The sequence below is a fragment of the Drepanopeziza brunnea genome (genome assembly GCF_022702325.1).
Source record: "Drepanopeziza brunnea f. sp. 'multigermtubi' strain 214-2 chromosome Unknown ctg1, whole genome shotgun sequence".
NCBI classification, from domain to species: Eukaryota; Fungi; Ascomycota; class Leotiomycetes; order Helotiales; family Drepanopezizaceae; genus Drepanopeziza; species Drepanopeziza brunnea.
Genome location: NW_027094064.1, coordinates 2,309,466 through 2,324,925, shown reverse-complemented (window position 1 = coordinate 2,324,925; position 15,460 = coordinate 2,309,466). Strand labels below are relative to the sequence as shown.

Genomic DNA, 15,460 nt, shown 5'->3' with positions numbered 1-15,460 from the left:
GACGCCGCCGTGCTCTATGCTATACTATGCTATACTATGCAGTCAGTTAGTCAGTTAGTCAGTCAGTCCATAGCTATTCCCTAGAGCCCCTCTATGGAAACAGGACGGGAGCGCGGGATCTTTCGCGACGTCATTGATGGTTGGTTCTCGGGTTTGGGTTCGGGCGGGTATGGGATGGGATATCCAGGATCTGTTATTCGTTTGTTCGTTCGTACTTCTTGATGTCTTCTTCTTTCTTATTGGGAGGGGGGGGGGGGGAAGGGAAAAAAAAGTCCCTACTCAGCCTTAACCGCTTTACACAACGTCTTGAGCGACATGGATCACTTCACGCTTCACGAAGAGAAGTCTGCATGTCAGGGTTGAGGTCTACGTCTACTTTTCGTCTGGTGTAGTCTGTACGCCCACCACGTAGTGCATCTCCTCGCCACTAGCGTAGGTACTCCAACAGCCCCCTTCTTGGATTTTTGGAAATGCAGACATATTCCTCGTGTCGGCTCTTTTCGGCACCCAGAGACGCTCGCTCGCTCCTAGGAGTCTGTCCCCGCCATAACTACATCCCCCTCCGTCAACTCGGGCAGATCCACATCTTGTTCCACGCCTGAGATGTCCCCTGGTCTCTCCGCACGTAAGATACGCACCGCCTCCTCGGCGCCTCTCGTTTCAATCTCGATTCTACTGACGCCGTCCTGCACACAGGCAATCTCGCGTTCGCCGACAAAGACCCTACACACCAGTCCTCGGCTTTCCTCTCCTTCTGGTGTGTCCGGTGCTGTGCTCAACTTGTACTCTACTCGCTCAGCAGCGGCCAAGATACCGAGCTCCTCTTTCGGATTGTAAACCTCCATGGCCCCGAACCGCAATCTGCGGTAGATGCTCCAGATCTTGAGCCGCTCGAGGAATTGACGGCAGGCGTCAAGGCCGGAGTCTACGTACAGGGCACCAATCAAAGACTCGACCAGGTCAGAAAAGAACTTGGGAGCTTGTTGCCTAGCGAGCAGCGCCCAGGGATAGTTCTTTCCACTGTCGAACACATCGCGGATCTTGGGGGCTAGAAGATCGTGGAGCTCGGCGGCCACCTGTTGCTCTGCTGCGATAGCAGAGCTTGTGTGGCGCATGAATTTCCACAGTGGCAAGGTAGCCATTTTAGGCCTCTCCTGAGGAGAACCGCCGTCGGGTTGAATCTCCAAATCGATGACCTCTTGCGTGGTGTGGAATTCCATGCATAAGAACGCCAGTATGTCTGCATTGACGAGAGCTGTACGTATGAGGTGCATCTTAACGTGGGAAATGAATGTGCCGTCTTCTGTCTGCATCAGTCTTTCAACCACCAAATAGTCGAGGATCGCGTCCCCGAGGAATTCCAGACGTTCCAGTGAGGCCGAACCAAGATTATATGACGCATGTGTCACTGCTTCTACCAAGAGACCTTTATTATTGAATTCATACCCCAGCATGTCTTCCAGTATTCGTAAGGTTTGGGGTAATTCGACATTGGGAGCTCGTTGGAACAGCAAGGACTGGCTCTGCGCAAGAGGCTGCCAATCGATTCGAGGTATGAAGATCTTGAGACACTGCAGTGGCTTTTCAAACCCCATTTCACCATCTTCATAACAAGCTCCAATCAGAGCCTCCACGACATCTGCCGGTATCTTTGAGGACATCGTTCGTGGTTTGTCTACGTGGTCGGTTCCCATCGCCAGCAAATCATCGACATAAGTCGGTCGCCACTTGTGGCCACTGAACTTCTTCGTGATGATAAATCTATCGAGCCCATTTTCAATTGCAGCTGCGTACAGACACGAGTTACTGACAATGCGGCCTTTTAGCTCAGTAAGGTAGCCTTCATGCCACAGTGGATATTGAGCCATAAGCTGAATCGAAGTACACATCTTCAGAATCGTATCTCCAAGGAATTCCAAGCGCTGGTAATTCGCTTCGTACTTGATATTTTCGTAATGGCTCTCATCAGAAGCGCTAGATGCTGTAATTGCGGTCACAATCCCGTTGAGGTCCTGAATCTGGATATCTTTCAAGATCGTCTTCGTCAACAGCGTTGCAAGGAATGATTTTTCCAACCGGTACATGATCGAAGGTATGAAACGGCCAAATTGGTACAGGATTCGGGGCATCTTATCTTCCGTGCACCTCGTTAGCGGAAGGACCGTTGAGTATGGCTTTTTTGATGGAGCGTCGTTCGTTGGCGGTGGTTTACGGAAGAAATCCGAACGGCTAGGAAGTCTTGTGACCGATACGTGGGGTGAGTCTGTACTGTCCTCGTAGTCTTGATAAGGCTTTTGTACCAGGTTAATATCTGGCTTGCCTGGCAGTAATTCCTGGAACAAGTAGGCGACATTCCTATCATCTTTGTCTCTGATGAGGCCCGAGGAAGGGCCCAGCTCATACGGTTGAGTATCCTTGACACCCATTAAGTCAATAAGAGGTGTCCCATAGTCTACGACAAATTGTAACGCAAATGGTTTTTTCTCGACCTGGAATCGAGACCCAAAGGCAGATTTCAAGAGAGCCCATGTATGCTCTGTTCCGATCGGTAGAGCCTCTGGAATTGCGGGATAGGAATTCGAGTTAAAGTGGAGATTGAATGCTGTAGTTCGATCCCAGTACAGCGTTATTGGTTCAATTTTCCGGACTGCCAGAGGCGCAGGTACCAGCATGGCAAAATCGAGGTCTTGATAGCGAACCGTGTACTGGTACCATTTTTCAGCACTCCTCCACGCATATGCAAAGTCTCTCCAAGGATTATACTGCTCCTTAACTTTTTCTAACGATGCTCGTGAATCGCCATTCGCAGAAGATCTAAGATCATGTGGGACAATATCGATGCCCAAATTTGGCAGCAGATTATCGTTCACAAGACCAGCCTTGTAAAGGGCGATGTATGCTTGAAAAGCTGCATCCTTTATGGCATTCTTCTCGCTCTGCCAAGGTCGGAGACTCTGCGCTACCCTTACAGTCTGATCCACCGAGAGGGGTAGCACAACTTCCGCTCGGCTCAAACCACTTTCCTCGCAGCATGTGAATTCGGGCCGCCGATCTAGATAAGAAGTCAAGTCAGGATATGCATGGTGGAGTAATAGCAAAATTAGGATCGGGCCACCTCAAATATAACTTACCGACATAGGCTGACTGCGGTATCTTCGCGCAGAAGTGATAAAGATGTGCTACCGCATTGTCCATATCCAGCAAGGCACCAGTTGTCTCCACCCTAAAAACTCTCCCATCGTCTTCTTCACTATCCTCTGCAAGCAGTAAACTCTGCAGAGTTCGCCTCTCATCCTCGTACATTTTGCGCATATCTTCCTCGAGCTTTTTCCACTCGACAACCTTCCCGTCGGCATAGTCGGATAGAAGTACTAGCCTAGAATCGCGATGCCTGGCACGCCCTCGTCTCTGTACAAATGACTTGATATTTGCAGGCGCCTGGAAGCAGATGACCGTATTACACGCGGGGACGTCTATACCTTCCTCAAGCACACTTGTGGCGATAGCAAGGTTGATCTGACCTGATTTGAACCTCGAAAGTGTGTGCTTCTGCTCGTTCAGATCGATGAGGTCTGAGATATTGCGAACCCGGGCACTGTGCCCTGATGAGCCCACGATCGTTCCCGTACGAAACCTACCGCACGAGGGGTGTACCGATATCAGATGGTGCAGGATGACTGCTGTCGCTCGCTCCTGTGGTAAGATAAGTTTTCATCGACTGGCGATCGAGGGTAGCAAGATCTCTCACCTGAACGAATACAATGCCTGAGAAGCTGGCCGGCTCATTCAAAAGAACGTCAATTAGCTTGGTTACCTTATCGCTCAGTAAATGTAAATCTTCAAAGCCCAAACATGACCTTTGCGATAGCTCTACTTGCTGTAGCACCTTCGTGAGATGCAATTTTTCGGCTTTGGACATGTCCGAGAGGTCAGTGTGGGTTGCGGATCCATTTGCGACTTTGGTAAGCTTCCGTATAACCTGAGAAACATAATAGTCTGCAGCCCAAGCTCCCAGATCCCGAAGGATCTTTGTAGCTGTAGTATGAAATGACTTCATCTGACTATGACACCAAGTATTGTGATTAATTCTCAGTCTGTCAAACTTTTTCCGTCCTTTTTCCGAAGTATCCTTCGACAGATAGAGGTACCAGGGATCTGCAGTGACCTCCATGTTCGAGAAGGCGTCCTCAAGGGTCTTCATAGTCTTCGTGTGGCCCTCAGAGCCTGCTTGAGGAGCAGTCTGATAGAGCACTGTCACGAGTTTGGGCAGCTTCACCTGGAGTCGTAGCTCAGAGCGATGCTTGCTGGGTGTCCTACATATTGCGTCTAGTACCTCCTCAATCTTTACTAGCGATCTGGGATCTGACCGCATAACCGGAGAAGCTGTTAGTCCAAGGATGCGAGGAACACCAAGATTTGAAGCCTTGCGTCCGTGGTAAAAGTTTGTCATAATCTTTGCTCCGGCATGGCTCTTGACACAATTGTGGGCTTCCCCTGTTAGTATTGAATCTCCTTCCCCCGCTCAGAGACGTACCTTCATCAAATACGATCAGAGCCAACGTCTCCATACTTACAAAGCCATGGCTGAGTGCATCGAGCAAAATCTGGTAGGTCGACACGACGATTTTGACATTTTTGAGGACGGCATTCCACTAGATTCCCAGGGCTTAGACCATGCTCTGCTATGGAAGCAGTGCAGGAGTAGAACTGGATGTTACTGACATGCGTCTGTTCCGTCCAGCGATCAACCCCATCATCGCCCCGGAGGAATTTACTTTGCACCGCGGTAATCTGGGACTGGATGTATGCGAATTGCTGATCGCATAGGTCAACCGTAGGGGCTAGGAACCAGATGATCTAAGGACATCAGAGCCAAGCAACTTTTAGGAAGGAGGGGGCATTGTACTGACTTGGTTGGGGGACGAGCGTTCAATTTCATGTTGCATTCGCATCACCGCACTGGACGACTTGTCAGTCATTTTCCTGGAACGTATCGCGTGAACCAGCAGTGTGCCGATTCAATAGATCCTGAGAGGAAAGGATTTTAGGATTGTAGCTGGACTTAGCTCACATGTGTGTCTTTCCAGAGCCTGTGTCCATCTACGTACGAGATGTCAGTACCAGTCGATTCCTCGTTTTCTCCAAATCTCCATGCCCTAATCAACACAAGATAGGCACCTACAGCAACAATGATGTTCCTCTTCAAGCTCTCCTGCAGCATTTCCTGCTGGTACGGCCGTGGCTTGATCACCCCAGGTATACTGGGGTCAAGCGGTCGCAGAGGGCCGCTGTCGTCCAGGACCGCGGCGGCTACAGAGACATCCTCACCGTCCATATCCTGATCCTCCGTCATTTGCACCTCAACATTCCGAATCTCGTTGTCAAGCGGAGCTGATGCGTGCTCCTGGCTCAGGGTCGGGAGAAACGCATCCCGAAGGTCCTGCATCTTCCGGTGGTATGGTATTCAAAGCTGGGTAAGGTACCAAAGCAGAATTTTTCAAGCAGGTTATTGCAATAAAATCTCGTAATCGACGACTGTCGAGTTGTGAGGATTGTAGAAGAGATCCATGAAGAGATAGATGGGCTGGCTGATGCATCACGTGATCCTTTCTTGTTCTTGTCGTTGGAAAGCCTGCATATGCAAGCTCCCGCCGCCGACATCCTTGCCACAAAATACTTGTGAGCCTGATAATTTCTCACCTCCAAATATGTAGATCCAACGTGTAGATTCTGTAAAGAACAATGTTTGCGTTATTCCGAGTTAAGATATGGAAAGAGGTTGGGTTGGGTTGAAGCATTGAAGGGTTGAGTAGTGAGCTCGGATCTTCCCTTGAACAGTGCCACTGCCCGGTTGAGGTGGATCGGCCCAAGACTACTTCGATCGCGTAGACACCACCATAGTCAACACCACCTCGTCTATCCATTAAACCCCATACAGAATTGCAAAAATTTCACAGAGCTCCTCTAGTTCTTCCGAGCCCTACAAAATCAAGGCCAAATCAAATACACTTAATCGAAACCATTCAGATCAGATCACACCAGGCCAAGTTAGCTAGCTAGCCACCTCACGTGCTATGCCTCCCAAACCCCCCTCAGCCCGCCTCACCCACTTCCTCTGCATCCCCCTCGTTACCGCAGCCTCCAAACCCCAACTCCAGTCCGCCCTCTCAGCATTCACTTCCAAAGCCAGCAGCCCCAACGATCCCCTAGCGCGCATCCCCGAGAAAGCCATCCGCCCTCTCGGCACCCTCCACCTGACCCTGGGAGTCATGTCCCTACTCACCCCAGAGCGCATAGAAGCCGCCCTGGCCGTCCTCCGCACGCTGAACCTGCAGGAGATACTGGCGGCGACTAAGTCTGCAGATGTCCGTACCCGGACAGGAGAAGCGCAGCAAGGCGTTAGCGAGGGAGCGGGAGCGTTGTCGGGAGCGTTGTCGGGAGCGTTGTCGGGAGAAGGCGCAGGAATCTTGCCGGAGAGCGGGTCAGACATGGGGGAGGCCAAAGAGACATTGTACATCACCCTACAGGGTTTGCATTCCATGCAGGATGCGAGCCGGACGTCGGTCCTGTACGCCGCGCCGCTGGATCCGGAGCGGAGGCTGCATCGATTCTGTGAGGCGCTGCGTGTTTTGTTTGCTGGGTTTCTGGTCAGGGAGGAGAGGAGACCGTTGGTGTTGCATGCTACGATTGTCAATACGGTGTATTTGCCTAGGAATTCTTCGTGGGTGGGGGCGGGGAGAGAGAAGCGGAAGGGAAGGAGAGAGAGGTACACGCTTGATGCTCGAGGTTTGGTGAGGGAGTTTGAGGATTGTGTGTGGATGAGAGACGTACGACTTGAGAAGGTTGCTGTGTGTAGGATGGGTGCGAAAGTGTCGGAATGTGGGAAGGAGGAGTACGAGGTGGAAGGGGAGGTGGAGGTGCCTGGGTGACCGTGATCAGATCAGGTGGTTGGGATTGGGGACGTCTCGTTCTCCCAGATATCTCGAGGCAGTGGTGGAAGCAGGATGCAGCATGCAGCACCTCGAAGGTAGGTAGGTGCAAGCGAACGAGTATTAAGGGCTGGCTGTGGTAGATTGCATCAGATCTGCAGAACACCTTCCCACAGAGGTAGCCCTGCTTGGCTGATGTGGCACAGTTGTCAGGATATGTGAGAACGTCGTCACATAGTACTGTGATGGCATAGCGTTCAAATCATGACTGCATTTCTCTATTTTCTTCCGCAAATATCATGCAGAACAACAGAGATGGCAAGCCTTTCCATCCTGCCAAGCTCAAGTACCGTAGTATCCTTGAGAAACTCAAGCTGTGCTGAAAAACCAGAAGAGAAAGAAGAACACCATATGCCAAATGCAAGAGAAAAGGCCGAGAAGGGAACCATGCCGTGAACGCCAGAGCAATATGCGGAGTGTGAGGGTATAAGGAACATTGTCGTAAAAGATGGACATAGCCGTCCGTGACCTCCAATTTCGCAAACCCAGATGAAACCCTGTCTCACGGCAGCTGTTGCCTGCGCCGTTAGACAGAGCGCATGCCGGCGGGGAAACGTGTGCCAGTATTGATGGTTTATCGTTGTCGTTGGAGGCCCCGCGCGTAGAAATTCCTCAGGCGTAGAACTTCTTCAGGACCTTCTCGACCTCTTTGTAGTCCTCCTTCACGGTGACCAGAGTCTCCTTAATGCGTTCCAAGCACTTGTTCTCGTCAGGTTCGTCAGCGGTACCCTCCTCGTCCTTCTTCTGGCCGTAGTGCTGGATCTTCTCGCAGCTATCCTTCACCTTGGTCAAGCCAAGTGTAGCGGAGGAACCTTTCAGGAAGTGGCCGAGGGACGAGAGTTGGCCGAGGTCCTTCTCCTTGCTGGGCAGCAATAGTTTGTCAGCATCAGATTGAACTTGCGCATACCGATCGAACATGTCTGGGGCCATGCGCCCACTCACAGTGCGGTCTCCATTTTTCCGAAAGTCTGCTCGGCCTGCTCGAAGAATCCAAACACAATAGAGCGGCTAAACTCGCGGTCTTCCTCGTCATCGTCCATTTCTAGAATTTGCTCGAAGGTCAAGGCATCGATACTCTCGCCTAGATCTGGCAAGCCGACAGAGCCTTCGGCGTCACCATCCTCACTCTACGCGCGCCTGGTCAGCTCTTGCGATCTCGTGTTGGGCGCGCGACGCAGGGAGCGAGCTGAGGTGGCGGGGTCAACAAGGAAAGGATAAGAATAATGACATACCTGGTCCTCGGGTTCATGGGATACGCTTTCAGGCATTTTCGACGCAGTGATCTCAAAGGATCTGATTGCTAGCCGAGTGGCAGAAGAGAGAATTGTCTTGTCGTGTCGTGTCGTGTCGTGTCGATGAAAAGGTCGTCGACGGAGAAGGATCGGGGTGGTAGTTGAGGTCAACAGACTGATAGCGGATTAGTTTTCCTAATCACGCGGCGAGGTAGTTATGGTGGGGTTTGGATCGACGCCAATGCGTAATAGGATGTGGATGTGTGGGTACCCAGTGATAGCGTGATACCTACTCTAGTGATGGTGTGAAGGGGCACGTCCGTAGGGAGCAACAGTTAGTTGTACGTAGTAACTTGAAGTCCAGCCAGGCTTGGTAAAAGCTACAAGTGTGTTTGCACGCGCTCAAATTTCAGAGTAAACTTTTTTGGATTTTTTTTTTCCAAAAGAAACTTTTTAATTACATGAAGAAGGAGGAAGAGTGTAATTGTACCGTAAGTAGCTAGCTGTATATTCATTTTAGCATGCAGCAAGGGGGGGGGGAGGGGGGGAAATAGAGATTCCGTAATGTGATGTGATGTGGCAATGCAATAAGTCATACAGTAGTGTGTACCAAGATACAGAGCCCCGAAGTCTAGAACACATGGAAAGGCACGTCAGACGAGTCACGGGAAAAGAGAGCTCGCCCCCCGTGACTGAGATCCTCACTTCTACCTCCTTGTCCTCCTTGTCCTCCTTATCCTCCTTGTCCTCCTGTCTCTCCTCCGTAAGGTCTTTTCTTCCTTTTGAGTGAATCATGTAAACCAATACCTTCCCATACGAGGATAGCATCATGCTCGACTCCAGCCTACCTACTCTGTACCGGTACAGTACCTACTGCAGAATTGAAAGATTCAGGTCAAGAAGCCTTAGGCCCGGATTATACTTTCTACGGAGCGTTGTAGGGAAGGGGATGGATCGAAGGGATCGAAGTTTAAATAAAGGAAAAGTGACGTAGAGTACTACACCGGCTGGGGCTACGTCAGCCCGCATGACAAAGCATGCAGGTGCCCCAGCCAAGCAAGTCATGTCTTGGCGCGTCGACAAATTGATACTCACACACCCATAACCTCATCTCTCCTACCAGTACCAGTACCGGTACCTACCTATACTCCCCCCCGTAACCCACGTCTCAACCACCTCTTCACCATCACCGTCGCCGCCACTGAGAGTGCAGACGAAGTTGGAGATGGGAGATAGGAGAAGGGCCCATCTCCAGCTTCGGCTCTACTCCGTCGCTCCGAGAGGCTGAGAGGAAAGGCGCAACCCGGCAGGCATTTTACGGATGAAGCCCAAGATGTTGCGACGGCCGTAACCCCAGTTGAGAGCCGTGGTCCCCAGCATCCGCAAGGCACATCCGATGACGGAACTGGCTCCAGCGCCCCGAGATCTACAGAGTACAGAGTATACCGGTACTGTACGTAGCACCTCCAAGTCATTTTTACATGTCGGATTCTTAAGCTCGATCCGGACTCGACCCGGAGGATCTCCCGGCCTACCTTTTCGGCGGCAAAACCTCGATGCCGGGCCACGAATGGTCATGGTACTACGTACTTTCCAAATACTAGCTGCATCTAGTACTCTGGGGCTGTTGGGCCCGTCTTCCCATACCCAGATCTCCGATTGCGCCGCTCGCCGGTAAGTCGCTTGAAACCTAGACCTATGCTCTTCGTAACTAATATTACAACCAACATCTACAACGTCCTACTACCGGTAGTATCATAGCACCGACGATTTCGTTCCCGAAAGCATCCTTAGACACGGTGACCCTCGTATCTGGTCGGCAGACGCAATCTTGTAAGTATAGCACGAGCCGCCCGGGCGTGCTTGACGGCGCAATCATCTACACCAATTGGATGACAACCCGGCCTCAGCCGAAAGACGTATTCCTCCCGTCAGAACTCTCTTGCGCTTGCTACCTTTTCGGTGTCGCTATGTTTGCGGACTCGGATCTCGCGCCTGCTCGACACTCAGTACGTGTTCCTCTCTTTCATTTTACTCGTCTTAGCTACGATATCCGCCTAGCAGATAGCATCAATCGCTCAAACCACGTATAGGAGTTAGAATTAACGTATTTATCGCCCCGGATTATCTCCCGTACTCGCTCTACCTTGCGGATCGCAACGTTTACTTACGACACCGCATCCGCGCAGCTGCCTACGCCGTAATCTTCTCTTGCGACTTATGCGACGTAAAAAATATAAACAAGGTAAGTAAGGATTGGCAACCAGCGATAAGTATCGTTTTAGATACTGCTACTCTTGATTCGGCGAAGGATACAATAAAGGGAGACGAATAGATGCATCAATCAATCACACACTAATAAAATAAATTTGTTACCACCGCCCCCCAAATACATGTGGAAGTATAATTAGCTCCATCAATCGTAGAACAGTGGTTTCTGAATGGCTCCCAGCCCTGTCAACTCCACTGTACAGACTAAATACTGGCTCAGAGATACTTTTCAAGGCTGAATCCTGATAAGTTGATTGGTTTAAGCCCTGATAAGAGCCCTTGCCAAATTCTACTTGCCACATGTATTTACAGTACTGTAGGGGGATAGTACTGTACTTGTTCAACTACAACTATATTAATAGTCGAAGGTGAAACAGATGACATAGTAGGAATGGCGAGGTGGCCCACCATTTTCGCCTACTGTTACGACGTAAAGTAGGCGGGTAGACCCGAACGCAAATTTCAGCCAAAAGTTCAACTACAGGTACGGTACTGGACATACTACGTATGCCAAACCCACGAATGTCAAAGCCCTGAGATCGTCGCCTTTTCCAACCGGCCGCATCTTGAGCTGCCCTCAACGGCCATTCATCCGCGCCAGGCGCTCCGTCTCACCACCGCCAACCCCAGCCGCAGCACGTACGCGAAATAAGCCGAGAAAGCAGAGCTTGACGGGCGCAGCTGTCCCAATGCAGGCGGCAACCCTTCACCTCACCTCCGAAAACAAGAGTTGTCGAAAAGTTATAACCTGACCCGTGGGTATCAATCAACGAATGGCCTTATTCTCGGGCAACCGCTTATCTTCTACACAGGAGCTTCGACAGGAGAAGGACAGTACCGTAGGTACTACGTACTACTACATGGGAGAACATACCACCGCGGCCCCGGGATCTCGTTGCGTCCGACAGAAACGACGTTGCATTCGGCCCAAACCGGTGCGGCCTAGGGGTATCGCACAAACGCCGGATTGATACGCGCTGCAGATCTATCCTGAAGTGAATAATAACACGAGTAGATTGTGGTACAGAAAGTGACGATGAGCTGCATGTGGACACCCGTTCCTGCAACTCCGTACAGTACAGTACGGAGGGGGAATGAATGGTTGCTTTGTTGGCGATCTACAAAGTATAAGCTGCTCCATATGCAGATATGCAGATATGCAGATACTACGTACTCCGTATGGAAGTACTAAGTACAACTGCCGGTAGTACAGTAGTACTACGTACTTGGTGCCCGAGGTTCGCCACTGATTGCTCCTCCATGTCGGAAGGGTCCATTTCTGCATATGGTTACAGTAGTGACTGCAACTACCAGCAACTCTTAGCTGAGGATGTTCAGATGCAAGCACCAGTCATGTTGAGATTGCCGTGAGCCCCAGAAGTCTTGTTCGGTAGTAAAGTGAGGAGAATCCCAGGCGCCAAAGTTGTTCAAGCACCTCCAATCGTTTATTCGACTTGCAACGTACGTAGTGCGTCGTAGTAGTACGTAGTAGTAGTACGTACTACTGTTCGGCAACCGAATCAACCTTTATCCAAGCTACCGACCGTCTTCTTTTGCGCATAACTTAGTCAACATGCTTGTATCTGTCTAAGTCAGCCGAGCATTTTCATCTAGTCGTATCTGCAATATCCTGAGTCCGATGAAGATCCTGCATCTTCTTCCGTCTCCGCCAAAATATGGCTGCAATTACGGAATGTCTCGTTGCGCCAATCCGATCGATGATAGTAGGCCATTAGAGTAATATTTTCCAGCGAAGCAGCGAGGGACCTGGCCACGAAAAGAATCACAATATCTAGGGCTCACTTCCGTGAGATTTCCATCGTCGGTGGAATAACAGTTTTCTAAAAATTGATTTGGTGGTCTTCGGTGTCTTGGCTACGCAAATTTCTCGCTACGATAGTTCCATTTTAGCTTCATCGCTCCCATCTCGCGTGTCGACGACGACGTGCACCTCCTTTCCGTCCCCACCTACCCACTGTCCATCACCACTTATCAACTTCCGTAATAAAAGTTTTCGGGCATCATTATTCCACTTCTGGGCAAGGAGACTGCGCAAGCAAAGGCAACGAACGCAGCGCAGCAGCACTGGGCTCGTCTGCGACTCAGGTGGCCGCGATCAAATGCCGAATTCGTGAAGAACCTTATTTTTCCTGCGGAAAGCCGCCGCGCTCCTGGCCGGCTTGCCAACGGCAACTTTTTTTCTCGATCGGGACTCCGCACGCTGGTTTGCGTTGCGCAGGTCATGGTCCAGCCTCGTCGCTTCTCCAGGCAGGAGGATCCCCCTCGGTCTCGACTCTGAGACTCTTTGACCTGGGTCGAGTCAGACTCGGCGCATGCAGTAAGTATTACCTACAGTATTGAAAATAAGCTAAAAGCTAAAATCCGCGCTGGCTGGCGGTAGGATTCCCAGAGAACGGAGAGAGGTCATTGGGTTTCGTTTCTCTGCTCCCAAGAGGGAAGGCGCGCATGGCGCGTCTCGTCGTGGCACATCTGGGTGTGTCTCGTTCGTGTCTGTTCGTTCCGACTCGAACGTTCGTGTATTGCAATCCTGACCCCGAGGGCGGATACGTACAGTCAAATTTCTAGTTTCTCTATGGTATCTTCTGAGGCATAGCATGGATACAATGATTGGCGGTCCCAACTCTGTCGAGACTGTTCGTTGCTGATAGGTTGTTCAATGCAATGATCCTGGGCAACCTCTGCGATTTCAAGATCGTATAGTTCTACGAGGAGTTGGATTGTCAAGGTAAAGAGGCTTGCCACCCCGGTCAAGCTCTTCCAAACTCGTGGATTCAAATATACAGAGCAGTCCATACAGAAGTGGGGCAGAGCCAGACCAATCTCAACTGGAATAAGCAATTCCGAGTATGATATCGGCTACTGCCGAACTTCCAGATTCTTCGACCGCGTTACGAAATCGAATTCCCATTGTCGAGTCCGTTTGCTTCTTCTCGCTACTAAGCCTTTATACGAGCTCGCTTAGATGTTGACTTTTCGGTAGGAGGTTGACGAGAAGGTTATTAGCTTTGACGGAAGATGGGCTGGCAAGCGGACTTCGATCGCCAGATGTGTGCTTGAAGCAATGTATTCTGTATAGCTACCCACAGCATTGGGAAGCCTCTTACGAAGGGCTCATGAGCTTGACGTTGTCCCAATAAAAAACTGGCGACGGTCAAGCTTGGCGAGCACGTTGGAAGTGGCTCTCGAAAGGAACAGGGAAACAGCCACAACGATCAGAGTAGTACATGCGCTCTGTGCATTCCACTGAGATGTGAGCATCGGACTATGCCTGAGCTGACCCCCCCTCGCCTCGCCCTACACAGTCAGGTCCAGCCAGGCATCAACCAACCCTCACTCACCACCTAAGTACCAACCGCCCGCTTCCCTCCCCATCCTCCCTCCCAAACACCATGGCCGTGCATGTGCATCCAGTCCCTCCCCGCCCACGAGCGCCCACGAGAAACAGCCCCGCGGTCCAGCGCCGGGCACGCACCGCCCCCATCCAAACCCCCCAACCCCATCCTCATCCTCATCATCCTTAATATCAATATCGCGCGCCTCCCTTCCTCGCGCCGCCCAGCTCCACAGGCGCGCTCCAAACCCGACCTCCCGACCCGGGACACCGCATCCGCGAAACCCGGGACCGAGATGCCCTCCTCGCGAGAAGCCGAAGGTACCCCGCCTCTACACCTACACCTACACCTACATCTACATCTAGATCTATCTACATAGACACTTGCACCCGCAGATGTAGCAACGAGAAGGCCGGGAGCGCGACGTCGAGGCGCGGATGGCCGGGCTGGTTTTCGACCGCGACTGGCTCCGTGAGGCGTGTGACGGGGGGCGGAGGGAGGGGAGGGGGATGGAGATGGAGGCGCTGGTGAGGAGGTTGCGGGGCCAGGTGTGGGCGGGGGTGGAAGGGTTGGGTGAGTAGTGGTAGTAGTAGTAGTAGTAGTGGTAGGGTTGGGGAGCAGGTGAGTGATGAGCGTTTTGGGGAGGAGAGGAGATGAGGCGGCTGGGGAACGGGGTGCAGAATTAGGTTATCACGAATTGTAGGAGGTTGGAGATTGGTAGGTCGGTCGGGTGCGTTCTTCTTGAAGTCCTGTAAGGATTTCGGTCAGGGTTTGAGTGAGATCACTGGTCTGGAGTCGGGCATTGGCACGTTGAAAGATCATGTTCCGGACATGGATGTGATTTCGACTGGAATATCTGGGGATATCGAAAATTGTCAGATATCCATTCCACCCTGCTGCTATCCTTTGTTTACTTTCTCCAGTCTCCCCCTCGCTTGTTTAGTCCCTTCGGCTAATCCCTTACTTAGACACCTACAAAGCAGACGCCTCTACGAGAGAACACGAAAGCGTAGGACCAACCTTCGAATCCCTCGCCGCCTCTGCCCAATTCCATCTCATCCAGTCGCTAGTCTCGCGCCTCATTGTCGAGCACATTTTTGGAGGATATTTCGTAGGACTCTCCTCCAAGCAAGCGGAAGACTTATCAAATGTAGAGCGAAGTCTCAGCAGTTTCGGTAACCAACACCATTCCTGACCACGGTCGGCGGAGGTCAGAAAGCTGACTGCAGAAATAGGTTCCATCGAAAGCATGAACCAGTGGCGCTCAACCACCCTTTCTATCCTGCACAGAGACTCCCAGAAACTCTCAAAAGAGACGGCCGGCTTAGTTGATGGCGTTGTAGCGCAAGTAAGTAGCATTGTGGAATCCATCAGCGAAGTCAAGCACACGGAAGCGCGAGACCAGTCACTGCGGACACTAATCGACAGCGCTGTCGAACTCTCTCGCTTACTCCGGTTGCAAAAGGCTGTATTCAACATCATGATGCCTTGTAGAGAAGGTCATCAGTGAACGGTGTTTGATGCTGAGACGATGGAAGACATAGGAAGCCAAGACGAGGATGCGTTGAACGATAGGGAGATTCGATGTGTAACGTTCCCTGGGATCGTTAAGGCG

General features: G+C 51.3%; 6 protein-coding genes across 6 annotated transcripts; 3 read left to right on the top strand and 3 right to left on the bottom strand.

The window, feature by feature from the left end:
* Positions 1-527: 527 nt before the first annotated feature.
* Positions 528-5,446, bottom strand: L3040_000441 (uncharacterized protein; the record flags this gene model as incomplete). Its single annotated transcript, XM_066155155.1, has 10 exons — positions 528-3,052; positions 3,132-3,595; positions 3,639-4,061; positions 4,149-4,276; positions 4,334-4,488; positions 4,535-4,652; positions 4,723-4,857; positions 4,911-4,959; positions 5,072-5,100; positions 5,183-5,446. 10 exons carry the CDS (start codon positions 5,444-5,446, stop codon positions 528-530), a joined length of 4,290 nt encoding a protein of 1,429 aa, XP_066013204.1.
* Positions 5,447-6,074: 628 nt separating this feature from the next.
* Positions 6,075-6,616, top strand: L3040_000440 (uncharacterized protein; the record flags this gene model as incomplete). The annotated part of the gene is made up of 2 exons (XM_066155154.1): positions 6,075-6,369; positions 6,528-6,616. 2 exons carry the CDS (start codon positions 6,075-6,077, stop codon positions 6,614-6,616), a joined length of 384 nt encoding a protein of 127 aa, XP_066013203.1.
* On the bottom strand, positions 6,276-7,181 carry L3040_000439 (uncharacterized protein; the record flags this gene model as incomplete). Its single annotated transcript, XM_066155153.1, has 4 exons — positions 6,276-6,466; positions 6,526-6,681; positions 6,832-6,921; positions 7,094-7,181. The coding sequence occupies 4 exons, from the start codon at positions 7,179-7,181 to the stop codon at positions 6,276-6,278; spliced, it is 525 nt and encodes a 174-aa protein (XP_066013202.1).
* A 420-nt stretch (positions 7,182-7,601) lies between these two features.
* Positions 7,602-8,257, bottom strand: L3040_000438 (uncharacterized protein; the record flags this gene model as incomplete). The annotated part of the gene is made up of 3 exons (XM_007292439.2): positions 7,602-7,851; positions 7,932-8,116; positions 8,222-8,257. 3 exons carry the CDS (start codon positions 8,255-8,257, stop codon positions 7,602-7,604), a joined length of 471 nt encoding a protein of 156 aa, XP_007292501.2.
* Positions 8,258-10,191: 1,934 nt separating this feature from the next.
* Positions 10,192-11,438, top strand: L3040_000437 (uncharacterized protein; the record flags this gene model as incomplete). Its single annotated transcript, XM_066155152.1, has 5 exons — positions 10,192-10,230; positions 10,315-10,421; positions 10,932-11,131; positions 11,188-11,247; positions 11,305-11,438. 5 exons carry the CDS (start codon positions 10,192-10,194, stop codon positions 11,436-11,438), a joined length of 540 nt encoding a protein of 179 aa, XP_066013201.1.
* A 2,474-nt stretch (positions 11,439-13,912) lies between these two features.
* L3040_000436 (uncharacterized protein) lies at positions 13,913-15,355 on the top strand (the record flags this gene model as incomplete). Its single annotated transcript, XM_066155151.1, has 4 exons — positions 13,913-14,165; positions 14,549-14,719; positions 14,814-15,020; positions 15,081-15,355. The coding sequence occupies 4 exons, from the start codon at positions 13,913-13,915 to the stop codon at positions 15,353-15,355; spliced, it is 906 nt and encodes a 301-aa protein (XP_066013200.1).
* Between the last annotated feature and the right edge of the window lie 105 nt (positions 15,356-15,460).